Raw genomic sequence first — 27137 nt, 5'->3', positions numbered from 1 at the left:
AGGGAGCGGATCCTTTAACAAGTGGGGGCCTTAGGCAAGGAGAAGGTCAACTAAGGGCATTCTGAGCAGGAGGAGCAGAGGACAATGTGTGCTGCACTGGAGACCTGGAAATTAAAGTGCACATGTCAGGCAGGGCCGCCGAGCGAGAAGACACTGGGAAGATCCCCAGGACCACATTGTGTAGAACTCAGGATAAGGAAGAGTGGATTTCATTTTCCTGGGATCATAGGCAGCCAGCGAAAATTTTGAGCAGGTGTAGGGACCCCAAGCCCCCAAATGCATGATACTCATTTCCCAAAACTGAAATCCAGAACTTCATTCAAACTAGCCCCCCCTCTGCAGTTGGGACCTGTTATCTGCTCCTTCATTAAGAAATAGATGGATCACAGTTCCTCCTGGTAGGTGGGTAGAGTTTTTACACACATCGCTGAGTTCATAATACTTGGAAGAGTCCTTAGTTTACAATTTCTCTGTTTTCACTAATAATCCCAGATATTTATTTAATGCTTTCTTGTGCCAGGCAGAGTTCAAAGGGTTTTGAAATACAAACTCTTTTAATACTCAAGACAATCCTCTGATGTTAGTCCTATTTTTATCTTCATTGTGCAGAGGAAGGAACTGGGGCAGAGAGAGGTTAGGTTCCTTGCCCAAGGGTCATGGCATCGGGATTCGGTCAGGCATGCTCTGGGCTTCGCCAAATAGTTTCAGCCACGTCAGTGTTACACTGCCCCCCCCCCCCCCGATATTTTTAGCAACAACCTAAGAAATTTCAGTCAGCCTTATATGGGAATTCAAGACAATCTAAAAACCTCCCTTTGGTGTATTAAGTTTTGACATTTTGGGTAGTGAAACTTTGTTTTTACCCTTCCGCTTACAAGGTCTGTAGACAGATTTTTAGCTGGAATGATAAAAATGTAGCATGGGGTAAGTTCTTTAAGTTCTGTGTTTTGCATAAATTACCTGAGTATATTTAACAAGTAGACAGGTAACATACATCATCTCTCGACACCCTCTTAATTCCAGCTCTGAGTAGAGCACGCGGCCATCAGTGAACGTCACTTGCAGGTGTTTTCGGTGGTATTTCCTAAAGAGTCTCCAGTTTCTACCCATTAAGAGAAACTTTTAACATTAGACTCCCAGAAGAATAATAAAACGCACAACAACAGATTCTGTTTTGACACTTTTATTGTTTGGAGCCCGTACCAAGTGTTGACATGCTGCAAAGCAGCGGAATCTGGTCCAGGGTAGAGGCTGGAAGAGCCAGGTGTCACTTGCCTGCCTGGGAAGTCAGAATCTACATGGAGGTATCAACCCAGGCCTCCTGGGTTGACACACGACTGCTCTGACATTCCCAGGCTTTTCAGAGAGCTGTGAAATAGGATGGCAAGGCTTCCATTCCAGCTGCATTTTGCCAAAGGCTTTGTGGAAGGGAGTATTCTAATTCATTTTTTAATTTAAGCATGTTAAGTAAGTAAAGGGAGTATGTGAGCATGAACTTAATTTGGGGGGAAATAATAATTAAAGTTATTAGACATTTACAAAAGATCCAAATTCTGAGGACTTATCTCCATGAAAGAGGATGGAAGAAGTGGTTGATTTTCTATTTGGAAAAAGAAAAGCAAGTTATTTTTGGTTAATATCTTGGAGCAACATTTTTCATCCTTCTCCTTCAAGTCAAGGCATGAAATCCACCATCACTCATTCATTCACAAAACAACTTGAGCAACGGATGTGTTGCAGGAAGGGTGCAGATGAGAGAGAGAAAATAACTCACAGGAAAGAGGCAAGACACACCAGGACTTTGGCACAGGATTCTGGCAGTGTGCTCCTAGAAGACCCAGGGAGGTGACCTGGGTTACCAGACATGTCAGCTAAATTTTGAGGAGAAGGAAGTAAAGATGCATCCCATGGACAGTAGAGGGGGATTTTCAGGCAGGAGAAAAATATTTGTAATGCAAGGAGTTGTGAGGAAGCTTCATATTCTGGGGAACTATGAGGATATCTAAAGGACAAGGGGCCCGGTAGGAAGTGAGGGCAGAGGGGACCGAGAGAAGGCCATGACAGATCTAGGGTGATATGCTAAGTAGGGATATTATGCTGAGAATAATGGTGCACACAAATAATTCTGTGCAGGAGAGGGGCATGGTTTGCTTTATTAAATGATTTGCCAACAGTGTGAAGCCCAGGTCTTCAACCTTTTGGTGACATTTGGTGACAGCTAGGGGGAAGAAGGGTGCTGCTGGTATCTAATGTGCAGGGGGCATCCATGCTACTCAGCATCTCCCAAGGCACAGGATGCGCCACCACAACAAAGAACTGCCCTGATAAAAGTGTCAACAGCGCTGAGATTGAGAAATCTGGGTGAGGTGGGCTGAATGATGGCCCCCCGAACATGGTCATGCTTTAGTCCCTGGACTTTGTGAGCATGTTATGTAACGTGGTCAAAGGGACACCCCAGAGGTGACTCAGTGAAGGGTTACGAGAGGACGACATTGTCCTGGGCTGTCCAGAAGGGCCCAGTGGAATCACGAGGGTCCTGGTAAGAGTTGGCAGGAGGGGCAGAGACAGAAAACAGCAGCAGAGGCACGAAGCAGATGCGACGAAGCCACACTGATGCTGGTGACGATGGAGGGAGCCATGGGCCAAGGGATGTGAGCGACTCAGGAGCTGGAAGAGGCCAGGAAACAGCCTCCTCTGGACGCCTTGACCTCAGGCCAGTGAGCCAGACTTTGGACTTGGACCTCCAGAACAGTTAGAGAATAAATTTCAGCTCACTAAATGTGTGGTGATTTGTCACAGCAGCAATAGGGACTTTGTATATCTGTTTCGAAGGATAGGAGAGATGGGAAGCAAAGCTTAAGGCAGAATAGCCAGTAAGGAGGTGTTCTGTTCCCAGGCACTAACCTGAGGACTGGAGATAGAACAACAGTCACAGGAAAAAAAAAATCCTGTTCTCTTGAAATTGATAATCTAGTAATTTGTATGAGTTCTTGTTGTATTCCAAAAAGTAAGCCCTTGTAATAATGTGGTTTCCTTTCCTAACCTGTCATACATCAGCTAGCTTTTTCTACCTTGAAAGTTTTACTCTTGTTTATTTAAATTATCCATATTTGACACTATAATTTGTACTCCCCCCTGTCTCCAAGGTGATCTCATTATCAAATCTTTCTACATTGTTTTCCTGTTAACTTATTTGTTTATTAACTATTAGTTTGGGCTGCAGTTTTGAGTAGCCTTTTACCTTCTTTTATATTCGTAGTTGTTTTTTACTCAGTAAGGCTCTGGACTCCAGTGTGAAACGTGTACACCCAGTTGGGGATGAGAAGAAACTATTAGTGCTTCTACATGTGCTTCCTGACCTTTTAGGTCGATAGCACCTACTGTATTACTATATTGATATTAGTTCTAGAATAACAAGAATAGCTGCTAGTTTTTTTTGAGACGCCACCTTTGTGCTAGATGGTATTCCAGTGCTTTCCAAGTATTAATTCACTTAAACCTCACAGTTGTGTAAGTTCGGAAGTATCACCATCAGCCTCATCCTCATTTTTCAGGTAGGAAACGTGAGGCAGAGAGTGGTTGTGTGACTTGCCTAAGGTCACGCAGGTATTAAGAGAACCAAGATTTGGCCCCTGGCAATCCTGTACTGTGTTATATCCGATGTTCTTAATTGCAGTTTATAAATAAATATCAGGGTCATACTAGGCTCCTACAGTAAGTTGGCTTGCTTTTCAGTAGTAAGGATTATACGCATTTTAATTTTCATTTATCAATTTCCAGAGGAACCAATATTTTGAGACCAGTAGTGTCAAGCGATGCTGTTAATCTTTAAAGTCTAGCTGTATCTGGTGATTTCCCTTAACACGTCTATTAGATACACTAATTTACACTAATTTGTTCATTCTCTCGGGCTTTGTATGTAGATAATCTTATCATTTGCAAATAATTGCAGTTTTATTTCTTCCAAATGTCATCATTGCTAATTATTTTCCTTTTCTCATTCTGATGCCCAGGGCTCTTGGTACTACAATACATAGCAGTGTGGTAAAAGATAGCCTTGCCTTGTTGAGTTCAGAATTTCTTCCCTAAGTGCTGTCTAGCTGAGCCTTTTAAGTAAATACCTTTTATCAACTTAAAGACATATTTGCCCCCTGTTTTCTTTTGTTTCATCATTAAATAAGTGTAAAATTTATTAGATGCTTCTTCTCTATCTACTTATAATTTAATTTTCTTTTTTAGCCCAGTGTCATGAAGAATCACACTGATGGAGCTCTGGTCAGGAAACCATTGTACATTCCTGGGGTCATCCCTACCAGTTCGTGCAGTATTGCTCTTCATACATCTTGAATTGATTTGGTTAATATTTTATTTAGTATTTTCTCACCTGTGAGAAATGGCCTGAAGCTATTTGTACCCCTTTTTTATATTGTCCTTGTCCAATTTTAACATCAAGATATTAAGTTCATAAAATAGCTTGTACATTCTGCTTTTCTTCTGGAAAAGCTTGTATAAGATAAAGTTCTCTGCCTTTTGAAGGTTCGCTTATCGGCCTCTGAAGGAGCCTATGTTGACAAAGTCTGAGGTGCTGGGTTAGCGAGGAGGAAGCGGTCAGACACCAAAGCTGCGGGTGACATTTTCCGGAGGAAGCTGTTTGAGTCATTAAATCTTTTCCGCAGTTCATCATCAGATAAGCAAGCTAAAGTGTCACGGCAGTATTTCAAACTGGGTAGTATTTAGGAGTTTTGGAAAGGATTAAGAATGTGTGTTTTTCTCTGTCTGTCTGGTGTGGCTTTGTCATTTTGGTTGCCAGCCATTTCGAAGACGGTTTCCCTCACAATTCCTTCCAGATTATGAAGGGAAGGAATCTAAATATGTCAACATAATGTACATTTTGTTGGAGAAATTGAAATATAAGAAGGAATCTGGTCTCAGAAGGCAATTCCTATAAGCAGTAGGCTACCCGTGGGGACCGCATTCATTCCAGCAATAAGGCAGAGCAAGATAATTCTCCTTCGCAACCGCAGAATTCCCACTCGAGGCAAACAGGCGACTGTTACCTGCCTTGGCTGGGTCAGAGTGTGGGGGGCAGGCCAGTGAGGAGCCCCTTTTAAGGAATAAAAGCCAAGAGCAGAGATCTTAGTGGCTTTCAGCCAGCATCTCATTTCAAACCACGACTCTAACAGGTTTGAAATCTTTTTACTTGCAGACTCATTATTTTTATCATTGCGTTTTTAGTCCTCCCCCGAGGATATGTTTATTGATTTTAGAGAGAGGGGAAAAAATGATGTGAGAAACATTGATTGGTTGCCTCCCATCCGTGCCCCATCTGGGGAGCAAACCCACAATCTAGGTATGTGCCCTGATGGAGGGCAGAACCCACAACATTCTGTTGGACGGGCTGACGCTCCAACCAAGGAACAGAGCCACCCAGCCAGGGCCGACTCGTTATTTTTAATGATTGCTGGTGTCACATAATGAGTAACTGGAAAACTCTTTAAACATTAACAGCCTGTGTGCTTGTTTTTAGGGACAGCAAGGCAATTAGAGAAGTGGAAATGAAGGACAGAGTGAGAGGTGGCAGGTGACAAGAGCAGAGACTCAGCCAGTTCCTTCTGGCTGCTACGAAGGAGGAAAAGAGCTCACAGGACAGGTCTCGAGCCTGCGAATGGGCCTGGAGATTAAAACAAAAATGTGTGAATTATGTCATTGTGCCATGGTATCTACTTTGCGGACACGCGAAGCTCGGCTTGGCTGTGTCCAGGCGTGATCTGAAATAAGGTCACATTGGAATTGATGGCTGCGGAATGACAGCAACAGATGGACCTTGCTAGCGTGAAGCAATCAACAGTGTGCAAAGTTTAAGCAAAAGTGCTCAATCCCGAGCTTGACAGGCCATATAGAAGCAGGTTACATCATTAACTAAAGGTCAGATATTAATATAGTGAGCTTGTTTAAGACAGCTGGGCATGGTCTGGCCTTCTCAATCACTTCTAAGTACCTGAGAGATAACGTGGTAGCTATGTGTGTATCCAACTCTGTGGAATGGACCAGTAGAAATCTAGGAGCTAATTGAGTCCAGCCTATTGCATTCGATGTCTTAATGAGAACAGAATGGTTATAATATACTAACGTGGATTTACTAACACAACAGAAGGGTTTGTTTCAGCAGCGAAATATAAGTTCGCTTATTGCCCAAACTTTTAGCCCATAATTTTAATCAGCTGCTGAAGTCAACAGAAAAATCTCAGTCTTATATAATTTGTAGATGTCTTGAAACTCATGAATAAAAACAAGAACAATATTTTGATACTGTTCATTTGTTCAGACAAGGTTCAGAGTTTATCTGTTAAGCCTCGGGAAGGATTCTTTGGCATTTCTGACCTAATTATTATTGGCTTGGACCCAGTTTGGACTAGTGATTAAGCTATCATAGGCTCTATTTTCTATTACTAATCTCTTGAACTTGAAAGATTTATCAGACCCAAAGTTTTAATAACTTTGAAAATTCTGGACTTTTGGCTTACTTACTGAATAGTGAAACCTGGGGGCTTTCTGTTGCAGTGATGTCATTTGTGAAGCAATTGGAAAACTGCTGAGGGGGGTGTGTGTGTGAGTATGCGTGTGTGTACACACACCCATGTGCTCACACACTCATGTGCATTCACATGTGCCTGGTCTATAGTCTTTCGGGGATAAGCACTCCCCTTTACAACGTGTCCCAGGTTGGACGGCAAAGCTCAGAAACGCTGCGTTCTGTGCACGTGCTGGCTCAGCGAGGGCATCCAGAAGCGCGTCCTGAGTGCTCACTGGAATTACTAGGCTGCTTCGGAAGTGGGTGATAGCTTCAGTAGACGTTTGTGTGGCCGCCTGCTTATAAGTGGTTTTAATTCTTCAGCACGTGTGTGTTGGACCTTGCTTCTGAGTTGGATGATAACTCGAGAGGGATTTGCACTGTACACTGAGAACAGAACTCCCGGAGAGAAAAGGGGTGAGCAGGACTTTGACTTGGATGGAAAAGGCCAAGGCAGTTCCAGAAACTCACTGGCAGAGTTTCCAGGTATGACAATAATTTTGCACAAGTTTCACCTTGTGATGTATTTCAAACCCTGTAGGAAGTTGAATGGTTCTACTGAAGTCAACCATCTCCCTCAGTAGAGGCCTGGCTAACTGTTTCATGTTAGTAAAAGTAGAGAGATTTCAAAGAGAGAAAGACACTGCTTGGGGGACTTCTGATTACCAAAATGGCGTATAAGGGGGGAAGTCTGTGCTCAGATGTTGGCATGAAAACAGAGAGTTTTAAAGTGTTTTCTTTACAGGAACTATTCTAGAAGAATAGAAAATGGGGAAGTCTAACTCTCAAGCAGAAGTTTGAATCTGGCCTTGGGTACAGGATGGAATTCTTGCAAGTTGCTCTGTAGTATTAGTTCGGGATTATGTTCAGCTGCATAGACAGAAACACAATTATGGGGACTTCACCAAATAAGGGTTTCTTCTTTTCAATCGATAAGTCTCGACATAGGTAGGCAAAGTGGGCCTTGTGATGTCTTCAACCTCCTGGGCTTGGTTGGTCTTTTTCTGCCTTCATTCTCACGGTGACGAGAGCATTCTCAAGCTCTACCCTCTCTTCTGCATTCCAAGCAGGGAGGGTAAGACAGCTGCGAGGAGGCAGGGCTGGTGCCTGCATCAGGAAAACCAAACTGCACAGGAGCTCCTGGTAGGGTTCAGCTCGTCCCATTGCCCAACCGTGTCATATGATCAGCCTTTGCCTAACAGAGTATGATTAATGGTGATTTTGTTGTTGTTGCTATTTTTTTTTAACTTTCCTGCCAGTAAAAATTAAGTGAGGGTTCTTTTAGTAAAATCAGAGCACAGCACCTGTATCAGGTCGGCAGGCAGCAGGCTCCACTGCCTGTCGCTTCCAGGAGGGTTCTCCCAGAATCTGTCCTGATTTGGCAGGGCCATGGTGGTTATTCTGACTGTTACCTGGAGCACACGCCTTCCTGTCCTTTTGCTTGAGTAGAAGCAGGTTTGTCCAAGAGAGAGTTGATATTCTCTGGGAACAACGACACCCGAGTACTTGTTGCTCCAGAACAACAACGGAGACCACCCCCACCCCATCATTCCCACATGCAGAAAGGCAGGTGCGTGAGGTGGACAGCCCTGGGTACAAAGTCAAAAGAAAATCCGACATCACTCTTCACACGGTGGCCCAGGGAGTTGAAACGCAAAGGATAAACTATGTTGATACAAAAAAGCCCAGAGCCAACATGTGTAGAACACACAAAAGAAATAGTCAAATCCCATGGAGATTTTAATGTCCTTACCCAGTGCATGTATCATGTGCACAGAGTAAAATCTCCAAGATAAGACGTATGTTGGTAAGTGAAACATATTTAGTAAAATTTTTAGATGGCTTGATATTTTGACGTGTAACTGATAACAACAGACTTGTTAGAAATCACTAATGTATCAAGACAAGCCCAAACACCTAGAAATTTAAAAAAGCCTTTCTGCATATCAAAGAGGTCAAAGAAAAAAATCACAAAGGAAAAAAATTTAATTTGAGTAAAATTACAATGAAAATATAGCCTGTGAAAATTTTGGGGATGTTGCAACATCAGTACTTAAAGGAAAATTCTTATATTTGGAAAGAAAAAATTTAAGATTCTTCTAAACTCACACCTTAAGAAACTGGGGAAAGATAAGGAATTCAAAGTCAACTATATGAAAGGAAAAAATTAATAAGTATGAGTGGAAATCAAGAAGTATAAAGCAAACAATGAAGAAAAATCAACAAAACCAAAAGTTCCTTAAAAGGATTGACAAAATTGGTCAAACTATAGCTAGATTGAAATTAGAAAGAAAACCAAGAACACCACTTTCAGGAATAAAATGAGAGTTTGTTATTTTTTAATTACATGCTTTGGATATTAAAGGGATAATGAGGGAATATTATATACAACTTTATTCCAATATATATGACAATTTACATGAAATGCACAAATTCCTTGAAAAGCACAAGTTACCACAATTGACGTGACAGAAAATCTGAGTAATCCCATACTAATGAAGTTGAATTTATCATTAATATCTTCCCACAAGTAAAATTTGAATCTCAAGTAGCATTATTGGTGAGTTCTCTCAAACATTTACCAAAGAAATAATGCAAATGCTTCAGACATGTTTACTTAAAATAGAAGAAGAAGTAACAATGCCCAGTTTTTTCTATGAGGATTGTATCAGGCTTTGGAGCTGATTCTACCCTGCCGCCAAGCTGGTTAGACAGTCTGTTACTGTTCCTACTGTTTCCTAGATTCTGGCAGAGGACATGAGACTCTTGAATCGGAGACAAATGACTTCAGTACTCACAGACAGCAGGCAGCCCGAGCATCATCGTGTTTGTATCTGTTCCCCTTGTTCTCAGGTCCCACTAAAATGACACAAAGGTCCCCCACACGATGCTGTACATGTGGGCAACTGCATTACAGCAGAGAGTCAGGGCGGGGCATCCACTGACTTGTGTCTTTCTGGTGACATCCAGGCCTGATTTAAAATCAGGAAAACTGGGTTTGATTTAGCTTAGCTATGGATAAATTCGCAGCACAGGACAAAGTACCTGTATTTTGGGACCTCGGTTTCATGACCCATAAAATCAGACGGTGAGGACAAAGTGATTTCTCAGGTTCCTTCCAACACTATGAATTAGGTGTCTATGACCATGAATTAAAGAGGTTTGAAAAATGTAGCCTTATTTTATGTAATGGAATTAAGAGCATGAAGTTAAAGACATAGTGAATTCCTTTGGCCCTTTTTTTGGCCTGAAAATATCAGTCCTCTCTCCTGATGATTAATTCATTACCTAGGGATCTTCGACTTCTTGACATTTCTATTTAAGATTTCAGATTTGAATTGCTCCAAATATAGTATTCTTTTCATCTCCATTTAAAAATATCTCTTGATAGTGAGAACAAATCAAATAAATATACATAGGTATTTATATGAATATACAATTGCCTATCAAACATCTGGCTATATGAATATATAGTGATATATACATATATGTATCTATAAGGAGCAGCTTCAGTCCTTAAAAAGCTACCACTTTTCTATCTACTTTTGCTACTTTTAGAGTATTACCACAATTTTACAGAGGACTATTGAACATATGCACCAAATTGCTAGTTACTGTGTGTGTTTCTGCTAAAATTCAGATTTTTAACCACGGATTTTCTAAACTCTGAAAGTAAGAAGTGATATTTAACTACCTAGACTTAAATGCTATCAAATAACTATTTTTTGTTGAAACTTTTAAGTTTTATTCAATTACCTAGAATTAAATGGCATCAAATAAATACTTTGTGTTGAAACTTTAATTTTTAGAATAAAGTTTAAGTAAACAAATACCTATTGTCTAATTCATGATCTTTCTTACTAGTTTTGAACTTTGATCTAGTAGTTAAGACATTATTTAGTTTCTATTTACAATTTTACTTTTCAGTTACAATTGACATGCAGTATTATTTTGTGTACAGCATAGTGTTCAGACAATCATATACTTTACTAAGTGTCCCCTATACTTTCAGTACCCACCTGGCACCGTGCATAGTTATTATAATACTATTGACTATATTCCTTATGCTGTATTCTACATTTTTTTGACTGTTTTGAAACTATCAATTAGTACTTCTTAATACCTTTACCTTGCTCAGCCAGCCAGTCCACAAGCCCCCTCTGTTCTGGCAACCGTCAGTCTGTTCTCTAGATCTATGAGTCTGTTTCTATTTTGTTTGTTTATTTTGTTCTTTAGATTCCACATATAATTGAAATTATATGGGATTTGTCTTTCTCAGTTCCACTTATTTCACTTAGCACCATACTCCTCTAGGTCCATCCATACTGTCGCAAATGGTGAGATTTTATTCCTTTTTACGGCTGAGTAATATTCCATTGTATGTATTTAGCACCACTTTTTCATCCACTCATCTTCTGATTGGCACTTGGGTTGCATCCGTAGCTTGGCTATTGTAAATAATGCTGCAATGAACATAGGGGTGCATGTATTCTTTTGAATTCGTGTTTTAGGTTTCTTTGGATTTATACCAAGAAGTAGATAGAATTGCTGGGTCATAAAGCTGTTTCATTTTAATTTTTTGAGGAGCCTCCATACTGTATTTCTCAGTGGCTGCGCCAATCTGCACTCCCACCCACAGTGCACAAGAGTTCCCTTTTCTTCATATCCACGCCATCATTTGTTTGTGGATTTATTGGTGATAGCCATCCTGACAGGTGTGAGGTGATACCTCATTGTGGTTTTAATTTGCATTTCTCTGGTGATTAGGGACACTGAGCATCTTTTCATATGTCTATTGGCCATCTTTGTGTCCTCTTTGGAGAACTGACTATTCAGGTCCTCTGCCCACTTTTTTAGTGTTGAGTTATAGGAGTTCTTTATAAATTTTGGATATTAACCCCTTATCAGACGTATTATTGGTGAATGTTCTCCCTTTCAGTAGGTTGTTCTTTTGTTTTTTGGAGGGTTTTTTATATGGTCTCTTTGCTGTGCAAAAGCTTTTTAGTTTAATATAATCTCATTTGTTTGGGTTTTTTGTTTGTTTACTCCATTGCCCAAGGAGATGATAAAACATTATTTACTGAAGATACAGCAGAGATAAGTCATCTTGACTCCTTGAAATCAACAGATCTTCTTCCTCTCAATCACTTTAAATTTGACTTCATTCTTTAAGTTAGCATTTCCCAAATTCTGTCCCTAGGGCTGCTATTTTAAAAAAGTATTACAAGAGAAGTGAAGCTTTGGAAAACATTGGTTTAAATAAAGAAAGGCAAAGGTGACTTTTGTCTCACTGGCCAGAAGCGGGCCGCAGAGCTGCAGCACCATTCGGGGAAGTGAAGATACTGACAGATCTGCCACAGAATTGGAGCTCTGGGAGCTCGGAGGAAGGCGAGACTGGAGAGAAGCCGGTGACGGCAGTTTCTGCCACGTTCCCACTGTGGACAAATTAGAAAGCACAGAGAAACATCTCTCAGTTCTTCTGGTTCCATTTATTTATTCACGTAGCTTTTTCCTCTCTCCTGATCAATTCCTGACTTGAAAATAGAGACTGACTTCGTATAGTTAAAACCACTTCCAAGCTACATTCTTAAGTTGATAGCTTTCTGGTACAAATAACTTTCAGAAAACATTTTTATTTTCCTGAGAGAATTCTGTATCCCTAAGATAGAGCCTTGAGCAGCAACAACAAAAGAATGTAAATAAGGTTTCAGAGCAGAAATCAAAAATGGTTTCGTGACAGCTTGTCAGCATTTTATTTGGGTCACAAAGCAGGCCATTTCCTGTCTTCTCGAAGCCCCACACGTCTCCAGTCATGGCCCTGCAGCACGGGGCGTGGACAGGGACTCCCGCAAGGCCGCCCAGGTGCAGCCTCCCCTCCCAAGTGCACGGCTTTTTGCTGATGGCTCTAGACGCTGATTGCAGGGTCTGGTCCTGTTTATCATTGTCATTATCGCCATGGATGATAGTGTCGAGTGCCCGCTGGGGCATGACGCTAAACTGTGCATAATGTTTCCAGTCCTGTTGCTGCTTCCAAATTGTTAGGTGTGCTGTTCCCCCTGAGCTGCTCTCTGATTGCAGGCAGTACTGGTCACGGCCGTCACTCACCCAAAGCTAAAGCTGTCCACGCTGTGTACTTTCCCCGAGGAACCTGACGAAACATAGCTACCACCCTTCAGCTCAGTCTTTCACCATGAATAGGTTTACTCAGCATGCCCGTTAAATAGTAGGTAAGATCGTCATGGAGCTCAGCAGTGACACCGCCATCTTCTAGGTTTACCAGAAGCTTCAGAATTTGGTGGAAAACAGAGAGACCCCAGAACACTATTACGTACATGACAGTCTGTTCTTAAGTTACCCTTCTGAGAGCATAATTAGTACATGAGTTTTGTAGATGAAGCAGCTGATGTAAAAGGGTTTAGATTAGCGGTCCAAAGTCACAAAAGGTGGAAAAGATCAAAACTGAACTTGAACCCGGGTCCTAATTTAATGATCTTTCAAGCACAGGATGTTAGCCTTGAAGAAATTTCATAGTATTTCACCAGGAGGTCACACAACCCCAGCCCTCACTAGTGCGTGTCATTTAACCTGAGGGACCCACACCTCTCTTACCGTCAGCAGTGGTGACTGTGAAGACTCTGTCTTTGACAAGGTATGTGACGTGCGTAAAAAGTCTACCCGGATCCAGGAATAAGGTATATTAATTCCTTCAAATTATATCATGCACTATGTTTTTTCACATAGTGGAAGTACAAACCTCTGTTCTTGTTTAGTGTGGTTTATTTCCCCTGTACATATTTACATCTTTGTGCTGCTCACTTACTTTTTAAGCGAGTCCTCCATCATACTGACAGTTTTTCTAAACTTTATCTTTGCTCATAACCCTTCTCTGTCGTAGCAGCTATTTCTAGCGAGACGCTGTATCTGACACGCGCACTCTCACTGTTGTTCCAGGGCTTTCCTAGTGTTCACGCCCGTTCACATCAGCAGCCTCCTCCCGCATTGCTTCAGAGTGCTGCTGACTTCCCACTTAGTTCCCGGGTAGGTTTTAGAATCCCCTGTATTCCACACTTGCAGATGGCGTTACCGGAGCCTGTTTATGTTCTCAGCCTCCTTGTGAAAGCTGATGTCCCCACTCATTTCAGCAACAATTGAGTAAGGGCCTGAATGTTTGCCGATTGCGACTCCTAGTGACTCTCATCGCACCGTCCGTGCACAGGTGCTCCCTAGCTGGAGTAATTCTGTCTGCAATGATTTTAGACTTCATTTAACTCTGAAGAGGACTCTTGAAGATCGTCTTGTTGCATGTTTCCTTGTTTACGGAATTCTTTAGGGTAGAGGGGCTGGTCTTTCCTTTAACTCTACTCAGTCATGGCAAGTGTTTGAATTACGGACTAAAGCCCAGGGTGTAGCACAAATCTCCTGCATCTTACCCCACACGCTCTGGCCTTCAACCTGCTTTCCCTACCTGGTCACACGAGATGCACCACATGTATTAGCCTCATGCTGTCTTCATTCTCAGGCATTGACCTTGACGAGGACAATTACTTAATGTACCGTTTTGGCATGTGCTTTCCTAAAATTATGTGGCTAGTAGAGAAAATGATCAGCTATGTAATATAATCTGATAGAGACCAAAAGAAAATTTAAAAGCAAATCTAAAGGTACCTTTGAAATACAGAGACCAAGTAAAGGAAAACAGGCTTGCATTAACAAAATAACAATAAAACAACATAAAAGTAAACGTAAAGGAATCGTAAAATAGTAGCGCCTATCTACAAAATGCATGGAAATTAAAAATCAGGGTATTTGGATATTTTTGTCACGGAATCATGACACAGGTTTTACACATTTGAAAGAAAACCAGCAAACAGAATTATCGACAGTAAAGGGCTGCGTCGAGACTGGACAAGTTAGATGAAGATTTTCTACCTGCCCGTATTCAAATGGGGGGCAAGACCAGGCCCAAGTGTGCAGAGCTGAGGCCGACAAGGACGTGGCTGCACCGGGGCGGGTGTGGGGAAGAAACCAGTAGAGTCACAAGAGGACACAAGGAAGGAGGGGCTCAGGGGTGCCGATAAGTATGCAAATCTGAGCCTGAGTATTTAAGAGATGCTGGAGTAGAGCGCACCTCTTCCATGCTGATCACGGAGGGAGATCAATAAAGTACGTTGTTGGATACTGCATGATATCACCTGCTCCCGTCATCAGTCACCCCGTGTGTAATTCCCAGGGTAACGGAAGTCGCAGAGGAGATAGTCTATGGATCAACACGAGTGAGTTAAGACAATCACTCTGCATCGCTTTGAAATTTTGGAAATCATTGCCCTGGCATCAGGATGGTTTATTTTTCCATCTTATTTCCATTCTGTGATTTCAGCTTATTTATTTTTGTACTGTTTATCCATTAATGTGAACGTCTAGTCACTACTTCTCATTTTACTACCTTTAAACACTTAATGACGATTACAACGCCCACTCCTTTCACATTCTGACTCTAATCCCCCAGTATCTTCTTAAAAAAAAAGTCTCCCCGCAGACACGGGTGTGGTATGTCCAGTGGTGAGCATGGCGAAGGACTACACTCTGACTAAGCAAGACATGCTCCAGTCACTGGAGCCCAGCTTAGAAATAGGTCCCTCACGGGGGCTCCCAGGTAGACACCTATGGTGCATAAATATTTCCCACTTAAAAAGAAAATAGCTCTAGAAAGATGAGATTATTTTTGCACTTGGTATTAATTCCTCTAATCAGATACTCCTGGCCTGCCCTCTCCCACAATTTTCTTCTATATTCTCCCAATCACAGCACCAGGTGACCAGCCCAGGTCACCTAACCTGAGTGGAGATGCCTCCAAAGTCCTTCCGAGAGAATTAGCCCCCGCACCCTCCCTTCCCCTGGCGACCCCGTCCCTGCTGTTCAACTGCTGCCTCCAAGACTCCCCTCCTCAAACCTTGGCACTTCCTTGTTCATGGCTCACTGGCGCATAAGTAGTTGTTTCTCCAGTTTTGAAGAATATATGGTACAATACCGACAGACTCACTCACGCAGGCCAAGAGCTTCCTTCAGAATTTAGAACAGCTGGGGGTGGGGAGACCCCCCTTCCCTGGGGGTCTAAGGCCCTTCCTGCACAGCACGGCATGGACTTGAGGACAGCCAAGCCCCCCCAGTTCAGATTGTGGCAGTCAGGAAAAGAGTCGGGGAAATGGGGAGTCCAAAGAAAGACTTGGTGGGGAGAAGGAGAACAGTGACAATTCTGGGAATCTCAGGGCCTGTTGGGGGGGCATGGAGTAAGAAGACATAGGTCAGCCACAGATGAAGAAGGGGTTTTAGAGATAAAGTTCGTAAAAAACAATTTTTAGTACCCTGAAATTTTTACCTAAAGCCTTTGGAAATAAGTGGGACCGGGAGTCACTGTCTAGGTACAGCTATTCGGCAGACCACCTTGGAAGAGGGATTACAGGAAACGAAGGCTTGTTGGAACTTGAATAGGGGTGTGCAACTTTTCCGTGAAGGCGGGTCTGATGGTAAATATTTTAGGCTTTGCAGGCTATGGGGCAAAATTGAGGCTATAATGTAGGTATTTACATGGCAAGAGAGAAGACAGATTTACACAAATGTTTTGCTGATGAAATTCAAAATATAATGATTAAATTTATTTTTTAAAAATATGGTCTACTCATGAGAAGAAAGGAATCCTGTTGTGGGCGGATAACATGTTTGAGGTTCAAACTCAGTTTTCACCATCATCGAAATCAGCTGCATGTTCATTGGTTACTGTTGATCCAAAATGAGATTTTAAGAATTTCATCTTTTCACACAGATAGCTGTTGCCAAACACCGAAGTCAGTATAGGACCATGTGGTTTTAACTGGGCATATCATCGATTGGAAGGCATATATAATTCTATTATATTTTTATCTTGATATTTGATTTTAACATGTCATTATATTGCATATTAGTAATTTCCAAAGGGAGATTAGGTAGGAGCTCATCAATTGCACAGTTAATTGGATTTTGAAATATGGAGTTATAGTTTTCCCCTCGCACTTTGATTAAGGCTTGAAAAGTGCTGCCGGCGCTACGCAGCTTGAACTTGGAGAATATATCTGTTGCAGCTTTGGGTGGGAATGAAGACCTTGTTTTTTGTTTTTTACTTTTAATAGTATATGGCACATGTAGAGAAACTTTCCATTACTTTGTTTCAAGTAGCATTAGTTGTCATAGAAATGAATTCACTGCAGTGTGTTTGGCATATAAGCACTCTTTTGCCTTGTAATTTAATGGTGAATTCATTGAGAAACATTATCAAGTAGGCACTAAAAGCCAATTTCCAACCATTAGTGTAGGATAATAGTATTTGAGGGGTATACTTCCAACCACTTCAAAATGTGAAAGGGATTCTCAGCATGTGAGTGGTACAGAAATAGGCCGTTGGGCAGGGTTTGGCCTGTGGTCCTCACTTTGCCCACCTCTCCATGAGACGGATAGGGCCTCTGGAGGCAGACCCCTGAGAGTTGTGTTCTGGCCACCCTCATGTATAAGCTTGGGACTTTGAGCTAATTTCTTAACCTCTCTCAACCCTCTAAGAGAGGATAAGAAGTTTTCCCCCTCCTAGAGCTGTGAGGATTCAGTGAAGGGAGCACATGGAAGAATATAAATAATTAGTAAATAGTTTTTAGTGGTAAAAAAAAAAAAACACCCACTGTAACACTAAAAATGGATAAAAAAATTCGAGGGTGCACAGTGAGGCAGGGGCTGGGCATCAAGGAATGGTGGTGTGCCCAGCACAGCAAAGCTGGTAAGATGCACGTGGGTGAGACGGCCACCATGGGGGCTGCCTGCCGCTCACCCCTCACCTTCTGTCTGGGTCCGTGTCATGGGGGGACTTCTTTGTCTAGGATGACTATGAGTATTTTATTCAAAGTGTCATCAGGGTGCACTCTTTTTGATTCTTTATACCCACCTGTTGCAATAGGCATAAATACCATTTTACAGAGCAGGAAATCGAGGCTTCCAGCCTTGAACGGACTGGGTACTTCCTGCAGCCCACGGAAACCTAGCCCAGCATCTCCAGTGCTCCGCCGGTGCTCCCTGCTGATTCCAGGGCACCTACAGGAAGGCAGGGCTTTCTATGTGTCCTGAGAGTCGCCTCTCTCCTTCCACAGAGGATGATCCCCAAATGGCAGGCGTGTGTCTTATTTATTTGTATGTGCAGAGGTGACAACTGAGTAGTTATCCAGAAAACAAGTTATTGAATTACAGAATGAATGAATGAATGAATGAATGTTGTTATATAAATAAAATACTACTTTATCATCATTCCTCCCTACCTATGATGCTCTTCAGTCGTGCATTTCATCACACTCACTATTTTCATCTGTTTATATTGTATCATTTATTTATGAAGTCAATGAAACCTTTCATAGAAGGAACACATAGATTAACGAAAAGCTATAGGAACCCATATGTAAAAATTTTACTTCTCCATTCTTTCATTTCCTTTTCTAAAAGTTATCATTAAGACCAAATTCAACTCTGAAGTTCCGTGATCCTTTTTTAAAGTATCAATTTCAGCTTTGAGAATAGATTCTATATTATCCATATTTTTTGAAAAATAGTTTATAAGATATCCATTAGGACTTAAGCATATCTTGACTCTGTCATGCTTTTAGAAGATGGGTGGTCTCCTCGTATTTTTTGCTAGAAATACTTAAAAAAACCTATTCGGCCTGTGATTACTAAGTTTTGTTAAACTGTTTCCTTGAGCTTTCAGTAATATATCCTGTCAGCAGTCTAACCCGAGGCATAATTGAAATTTGGCGCTGGGCTTTCTAAACCACGTTCAGACTTCGCTAGCAGTAAGACCGGGGTCTTTGCTGTACGTTCCACGGAGGAAGCCAGGAACCCTGAATGGGAAGGGCTAACCAGACTGTGGCAGGAGGAACCAAGTCAGGTTCTCTATTACCTCCGAGAAACTTGCTTTATCTGAATGGCCTCAGATAATAAAGAAAATCTCTAATCTGGTCTGCATAAGCATTTTTCTTTAAATCAGCTCAACGTTAAGTAATGGTTTTTGTTATCTATTATCAGAAGGGGGATTGCTTGTTGCTCCACATCCCCAGCTCACGGCATCTTGTTATGATAGTAACTAGACGTGTCCATTGCCTCCCAGTTTCCCGAACACTTCTGCTTGTGCGAGGCAGGACGAGGCCTGTCTTCCTCCCGCTGTGCCCCAGCCCCAAGCTGAGAGCCAGACTCCAACACAGACTCACTGAAGAGGGAAGTGAATGAAAGCATTGTCACGTTTGACGCCCGTGACGCTATCCCCATTGGACAGATGAGGAAAGGCAGGGTCAGACAGGTTAATTAAGGAATGTTTTACAAGGTCACAGAAATGATAAGTGATAGCGTTAAGACTTAAACGGATCTTCAGGCTTGAGAGCCATTATCTTTTCAATTACTTTAGGCTGATTCCACTGGCAAATCATTAAAGTGGTACAGTATTTAGAGCTGACCCTCAGAAGCCATGTTCTTTTTAGGAGATTGTATTATGAATACTTCATACTTCATCTCCAGCACGTTTATGAGGCCCAGAATCATAAAACAGCCTTAAACTTTCTCAGTACAAAAGCACCAGGAAGGCTGATGGAAAAACTTGCCACACACTTTTCAGGTGTGTCTGGAGAGCATTAGGGTGCCCCTGGAGGTGTCGGGGGTGCTCTGCAGGGAGTTCTGCGGGGTTCTGTTCCCAAAGCTGTTCAGAAGTTCCCTGAAGCCAGGATTTGTGTTCCTGCGGCCACGGCCAGCGTGGCGTCCTCAGGCTCTGTTTTCTGAGGTCCAGGGGAAGAAAGCGTGGGTGTTGGGAGCCTTCCTGGGGAAGTCGTCCACAGAAAGCAGGCACATTTATCCAAAGCAAACCGTTTCTGAGAGAGCAGCAAATTGGTTGGCTTGGTTTTACAGACAGAACGGGCAGCCCCCAAATGCAATTTCAGTTTTCCAAAGGACAGTTGTATTCTCTTTCAGAAACGCCTGGGCGACTGTTTTTGTGATTTCGTTTTTCTCAGAAGGACTGCTTAGTGGGCGTTTTAGTCGACATGAAAAGGAAAGAAAACAAGTAACCGAATGATCCTGTGACAGCTTCAGGGCGGCAGGCTGAGGGTGCCTCTTAAATACCAACAGATACTCCAGGTGATTCCGGGAGAGACTTTGAAAATCAGAACAAAATACTCTTCAAACACTGACCCCATCAGATGGATTCAGATGAAACGTTTCCTTTTGCTCCTACAGCATGTCTATTTTCCACAGTGTCTTAAAGAAATCCCTTTAAAAATACTGAGCTCCTGGTAATAAGATGTTAATCTCTAACATTAAGAATTGGATTAAATTTACTTACAGTGACAAGTCTTGGCTTTTACTACATTCATCCTATGGATTATTTTGTTTTGACAATCACTGTTATTAAAATTGCTAACTCTGTGCTTTCTAAACTTGAGCTATTAGGTCAAGGGTGTCAAACTCATTTTCACTGGGGGCCACATCAACCTCATGGTTGCCTTCAAAGGGCTGAAATAATTTTAGGACTGTATAAATGTAACTACTCCTTAACTGTCAAGGAGTTGAAATTACATTCAGCCCTTTGAAGGCAACCGTAGGCTGATGTGGCCCCCGGTGAAAGTGAGTTTGACAGCCCTGTATTAGGCTTTGGTGCATATAAATGTATATGGATGGATGTATTTTTTTAGAGAAGAAATGAATGGGAATTTAGCAGCAGGACCAGCAATTGCACCAATATTTTATAACATTACTATACTGCATTGACTGTGTAGGGGAGGAAAAATAATTTCCCCTCTACCCTTCTGAGTTCTTAGTGGGGAACCCTGTATTAAAAGACATATCAACAAGAGTCAAACAGATGTTTCATAAACATGATACCTGATATATACCTTGGGTACATGCAGAGAAAAATGAATAACTCAAAGCAGTGGCTTAGAATTCAGGCTTGAATGCATCTTAATAGGGAAAGGGGAGGGGAATCTAGCCTCTTGTGGGGGAGGAAGTGATTTTTAGGAAAAATGAATGGGACTTAATAGAACATGTTGACGGGAGGCAGGGTGGTTTGTGATAAAGCGCATCTGAGTGTCCAATTCTAGTCTCTCCTGTGATGGGTCAAACTGCCCTGGTTGCTGTAATTCTGGGAAGTGATTTAGGACAATTGGTCTCTCTTGGAGGATTTCTCTTGAGGCAGATAAGGGAATTCTGAGAAAGCCTCTCCCTGTATTTGCTGTTTTTCAAGTGCCTAGGGCTCCAAATAATCAATATGTCAAAGCAACACATTTTAGGATGGTGTATTCTGCTGTCCTTCCCCTGCTTTGCATCTTTCCTATATTCCTTGTAGGTAGGACATAAATGCTCCAAATACGTTTAATTCCTTGCAAACTGGGATTTTTTTTCCATGTGAAATCAGTAAGTTTATAAGTAACTTTGTGATGATTTTAAACTGTATCTGTATTCTTAGTTCCAAAAAAATCCTTCCAGGATATTCACTCTGGGAAAATGAAGGGCAGGCTTAAATATGGGATTTGTTTATTTTGATTATGAGTTTTTCTAGGGAATATATTACATATCACGCATGGCTGTGTCCTCCACACTTAGCCGGTTATGAAACACTCAATAAAGCTTTGTTAACCAAGTGAATGAAAGACAACTGAACAATACATATTATGTCCAGGGGCTGACATACAAGGGTCGAATCTGGCATTGGCCTATTTTTGTATGCCTGCAAGCTAAGAATGTTTTTTACATTTTTATAGGGTTGTCAGCATAACAAGGAAGAGTATGTGACAGAAGAATATATGGGCCACAAAGCCTAAAATATTTACCATCTGGCCCTTTCTGGAAAAATGTTTGCAGACCCATTTTCGTTTTTAAGTATTGGCTATTGTTTTATACAGTAGTCCCTGTTATCTGTGATTTTGCTTTCCACAGTTTCAGCTGCCCATAGACAACTGCGTCTGACGATATTGCATGGAAAATTCCAGCAGTAAAAATTCACACGTTACTTTAGTCAGAACTCAGACCACCTTGTGAAGTGAGTCCAGCCAGGGAGCAGACCCTCGAAACTGCCTAGGCAAAGTCAGTCTCCTTCTCTTTCATGAACAGAACTCCTGTTTTGTTTGGCTCACATGGTATCTACCTCTGGGGATGGCACGTGGCAGGTCAAAGCCAGTCCTGTAAGTCCCATTCATCTCTACTGTCGATTCTTCTGGGGTAGGCGTGTGGCTCAGTTCTTAAGATGAAACAGAGGCAAAAGTCCAGGGGGTACCTGGGAAGGGTTTTACTCCTCCGTTAAAAGCAAACACACAGAAAGGATTATACGTGTTTGCTCCCCCTCCTTTCTTTCTGCCCTCGGACCTCGTTACATGCTGACACATTTGGGGCCTTTGGCATTCAGCTTTGCCCATGAAGGAAGGTGCCAACAATTCATAGTAATGCTGACCTAACATTCTGTGGCTGTTGGGCTGCTGGGCTGACCTCAGAACCACCTGGCTTCAGTTCTGTTGTTATATGGCTTTCTGGTTTAGGCTGTTATGAATTGTGTATTCTGCTACTTGTTGCCAAAATATCCTAACTGAGGCATTCAGGTTTTAAATCTGTTCTAATAATGAGCTAGATTCAATTATTAAAAGTTTGTTGGAAATGAGGAGCTTTCTCAAACACTTGGAGTCGTGACTGAAACTCGGGTGTTATCTTGACAGGGATTAATGTAACTTGGTATTGCATAATCACGGAAGTAACCATTGGGGCTTAAGCTTGTAGGAGAAGTAGCCACTTGGAGAGCAGAGTGGAACCCAACCGTAACAAATCAATTTCAGTCTCCTATCTGATTAAGAAGTGAGTGTGTGTGTTTGTGCGTGTTTGTGCGTGTGTCCTGTGTGGACATAGAATGCATATTCTACACTTAACTAGATATTATTCACAATATATTTGACTAGGAATTAAAAGGAAATTGCCTTTGACCTCTCAATAAAGGTTTACAAATCTATGTTTTAAGCTTCATGCTCTTGAATTTCATTAAGAACTCCCAAATTCCTTGTTTTGGCATGGATAAAAATGCAGTGTCATTGTGATATTATTTTACCCTAGTATTCTGTCTTTGAGATCCCATAGGAAACTTCTCAGGTCTCATAAGTGCAGAATAATACTTTTCAGATTTCTGTGGACGCTAGCTACAAACCAATATTCATTTAGTTTGACTGGTTTTTCGAAACCTTTCAAGTAATTTTATGACTGAGATGACATTTTTCTCTTATGTACTTAGGGCACAAAAAAGCACTTTGGGTGGACGTTCCATATACTCCTCCATCTCTGACGTGTATTACCTTCTATTAGTGGTCAGGCTAGGGAATTTCATGCATTATTCTACTTCTGTCTATTCTTGAGAACTGTTAACTGTCTAGCAAGGGCCCACACTCCTGAATTTCTGAAGAGGCTGCTCCTTACCCCACACCGAGCTGCTTTCGTACAATAAATTAAGAACAGAAAGCTCCTCTGTCTAAGAAGTAAAGGGTTACATGTTCTATAATGAAATTCTAACAAGTACATAGTACTTTACAGAATCATATGCATTCATATCTCCTATTTTACCCTCATAAAAACTCCACAAAATCACTAAAGCATTGCTTTTTGTATCCAGTTCATATTTTTAAAAAATAGATACTCAGAAACTTTAAGAGGCCTGTTCGAATCACTTTCCTTTGAAGAAATAGATTTTGTCTCTAAACGCAGGTCTCCTACTTCTAATGGATTATTTTTTGTTTGTTTTTGGTTTTGTTGTTATTGCCACCATCTTTTTGAATGGCTTTTGGACATTATTTTTGTCAGAAGTAGCCAACTAATTAAGCTGGCTCCCATCTGACACTTTCACTGAAATCAGTGAACCTACTTAAACATCTTTCCATCAACTTCTGTTTAAAAACATGTAGGAAAATGTCTTCACCGCCTATTAGAAATACGGAAAAGCATTTCGGGAATGTCTGCGTGCTGCGTATGAAGTCGATGCGGTAAACCACTACTAGTTCTGTCAGTATGAGGTGCCGGATGCCCACGCCAATGGGGGCTGCACTCAAAAGTCTGAGCGGGAAGGTCCCCCGTTCATTTATGATGCCATTTTTTTTCACTTGTATTCTCTCAAGATGACAGAATTCTGTGTCCCTGCCCATCTGACTTTATTGGCGGTTCACATATGTGCACTGTTCATTCCATTTTAATTAACCTCAAGACTCCAGGCTTCGTGCGTGAGCTGGGCCCCCTAATTATTTTAATGAAACGAGTGATGTGCCCAAGAATAAAGCGGAGAGAAGGCAGAAGCCCACAGAGCCATTGCGAAGTCTACACAAGTAGGCAAGGGTCCTAGAAAATATGACAAACTTTTAAAAAAGATTTTCTTTTCTACTATTTAACTTTTGTTGAATGGTGTTACAGTTAACTCTAGAAATGACACTCAGGGGCTAATTATTTTTCTTTTTGTACATCTGTGTGTGTGTGTGTGTGTGTGTGTGTGTGTGGAGAGAGAGAGAGAGAGAGAGCGAGAGAGCGCATGCACATAAAGAAAATATACCCTAAGGAAATATTTTCATCTTCATAATTTATGTGAAAAAGTATTCTTGTTTTATCCTCTAAAAATAGCTAAGAGTAGAAATTGAATTCACTGTTATTCGCATTCTGGCCTTGACAGAGGAAAGGCCTGGATTATCTTCAGAATCAAGGCTTCATTATCGAGATAAAATGAAAGAGACTTTCCCGCTCTTTATGTAATTAAATGTAATCATTATGAAAACTTTTCTGCACAGCTGTTAGGCTGAAAAACTGCATTATCAGTAATCCCTTTATGTCTTTGACTTGATTCCTAGCTCCTCAGATATTCCCTGTTCTGAAAATGCAATAGAATTTGAAACCGTCCGTAGGTAAGCATTGCTTATTTATTGCCTTAATAGCAATTCTATATATCTTGTTCATTTTTTTTAATTCAGTGAATTACTCAGATGGTTAAAATGCCACCTCTTGACAATTTGTTCACCCTGTGACTCACAGACAAAGGGTCAAATGACCAAGCAGGCCATCAATAGTCAATTCAGTTTAGTCGCAAACTTTTAGCCAACTGAAGTACTGAAGAGCTGCCCACAGGCTGTTACTTAGGCCATGCTAATGTTGTAAGGCATGTGTGAGAGTGGAGGTGATGTTGGACTCCCAAATAAGGACCTGGGTTTGTCCATGGTTCGGGACCTGAGGTGATTCATGTATTACCTCATCTGCTTGACCAGCTGACAAAAATTCTCCAATATATTTATTAGTATTAATAATATATGTTTCCTTTTTGTCTACATGAACCTGATCTTGGGCAGAGAAGACAGAGGTGCAGGATATTGGGGCCCTTAAAATGCCATGGATTAGTCCAGCTCAGACCGAGAGAGGTCTGGGAATTTCCTTCCAGTCCCACGGCTCGTGGCCCCGTGTCCTCTAGGGAAAGACTGGAAAGGAGACTCAGCAATGTCACGAGGTCCTTCCTGGAAAGAATCAGTCTGAGTTTATTTGAGGGACTCTTGGTCTTGAGAAGTGATTTATGTAGAAGACTTAGAGGACGTGATCCTCCGGTCCTTTCTGGAAGTCAGGCTTCTGCTTCTAACACTGGAATTCCCCTTGTTTATTCAGATCAACTTGGACCCTAGCGGTCTGCCCACCTATTTCAGTCTACGAGATACCATGGCTAGTTAGCAATGCCTAAAGATTTCCTATGGGGCAAATTATTCAGATTATCTGTCTGCCCCTACTGGCTGCTTCTGTAATCCCAAGCCCCTGTTTCTAGGAGGGAAGTGCTGCTTTGTAGTCTTTTCTACTCTGGGGTCCGAGCACCCTCTCTGACGCCAGGGAGACCCCCTCCACCTTCTACCTGGGCTCCTGAGAGCAGCCGTGACAGCGTCTCCATGTAGCATTTACTAAAAACATAGTTAAACCTTTTTATGTGGAAATAATTTCAAAGGTACAGCAACTGTGCAAAAATAAACAAATAGAACAATAGGATGTCCTTTACCCAGGTTCATTTACTGTGCATTGCTGTATCATTTGGACTCTCTCTGGACACTTGGGAGTAAGATTCGTGCCATCAGTTATTTCCTAAGAAAAAAAAGATGCATGTTCGTGTAACAGCTGGGTGTTAGTTATCATCTTCACTGAAGTCAACATTAACCCCACACTTCTGTTTCGTCTATTACCCGGATCCCGATTGTGTCGATGATAAGGTCGTTACCGAATTTGTTCTCCGGTATGTACGCAGTCTGGGGTTGGGCATTGTGCTTCGCTGCCGTGGCCTTCCTTGTAGGCTCATTTAATTGGGAACATTCCTCAGGCCTTTCTTTTTCTTTTATGGCATTAGCTTTTATACAAAATATAGTCCTCTCCATTTCCCCTTTCAAAAATAGAATCAAATGGTCTCCATTTGAGCTATTTTGCTGGTTCCTCACATTCCCAGCCAGACTACTGCATCAAGGGCAGTGTAATTTCCTGTGCTTCTTGGGGTTTCAAGTCAGGAGACTCGCAATGACTTTTAGCATCTTTATCACCTGTCCAGGTGTTGTCTGATTTCTCCACTGAATAGTTCCTGTCTTTCACCTTGTATTAGATAAACAATCTGCAGAAGGACAATTCAAGGTCATTCAAACATTTTGCTGCTTATCAAAATTTACCTCCCTAGTTTTGGCATCCATTGATGGTTTTTGCCCAAACCAATACTCACTATAATGGTTGAAAATTGATAATTTTTCCAACTCCAGTACTACTTGGAATTACCAATGAATGCTTGGCTTTCTTCTAAAGGAAGAGTCCCTGTCCTCCTTGTATTTATTTATTTTGTATTGTTAAGAAAAACAAACCAAAAAACCCAGCAAGCTCAAAACAGAGTCACTTGAGCGAAGCCCCACATCAGCAAACCAAGACTCACCACCTAACCTGACTGCTGTTCCAGCCTCTCCCAGGAACGTCACCTGTGCCCACTCAATCCGGGGTCACCTGGTCAGCACAGTGAGGTCATCTACCCAACAGACACCTCCCATCCCCGGAGAAAGTGACCTCACCTGGAACAATCCACCCTTCGCTGTCATACCTCCTGGCCCTGTCTCCTTCTGCCTAGAAAAGTCTTCCACTTTGCACAGCTCCTCAGAGCTTTATTCTGTTGGCTAAGATGGGATGTTGCCCTTTTCATGAATTGTTGAATAAAGCCAGGTAGATCTCAAACACACTCAGCTGAATTTTGTTTTTTTTAAACAGATTATATAAGTATATATGTTACATATAAAATATATTTTTTCTATGTAAGTTCATACCAAAATATATAAGTGTATGTATATGAAGATGAATATGTATATCATATCCCTGTTATATTTTTTAGTATGGACTCATAGTTCCTCATCTTTTCCATAGTGTATAACATATTTCTGTCTTTATTTTGTTTACCAATTTGTTTCTAAATGCCTAGGAACAGAGAGGGTCCTTTGAACCCAGTCAGGAGAAGTTC

General features: G+C 41.6%; 1 protein-coding gene across 2 annotated transcripts in view; it reads left to right on the top strand.

Moving 5' to 3' along the window:
- Positions 1-27137, top strand: part of VEGFC (vascular endothelial growth factor C) — a 352849-nt gene that overhangs the window by 2813 nt on the left and 322899 nt on the right. For both annotated transcript variants that reach the window (XM_071220153.1, XM_071220152.1), the window contains one exon: positions 6896-7057. In XM_071220153.1, coding sequence (XP_071076254.1) covers positions 7010-7057 — 48 coding nt within the window. In that variant the 5' untranslated portion in view covers positions 6896-7009. The remainder of the gene's footprint in view (positions 1-6895; positions 7058-27137) is intronic.

Source organism: Desmodus rotundus, chromosome 13, assembly GCF_022682495.2.
Source record: "Desmodus rotundus isolate HL8 chromosome 13, HLdesRot8A.1, whole genome shotgun sequence".
Taxonomy (NCBI): Eukaryota; Metazoa; Chordata; class Mammalia; order Chiroptera; family Phyllostomidae; genus Desmodus; species Desmodus rotundus.
The sequence above is the reverse complement of the archived record's forward strand: the minus strand, read 5'-3'. Positions and strand labels throughout refer to the sequence as shown.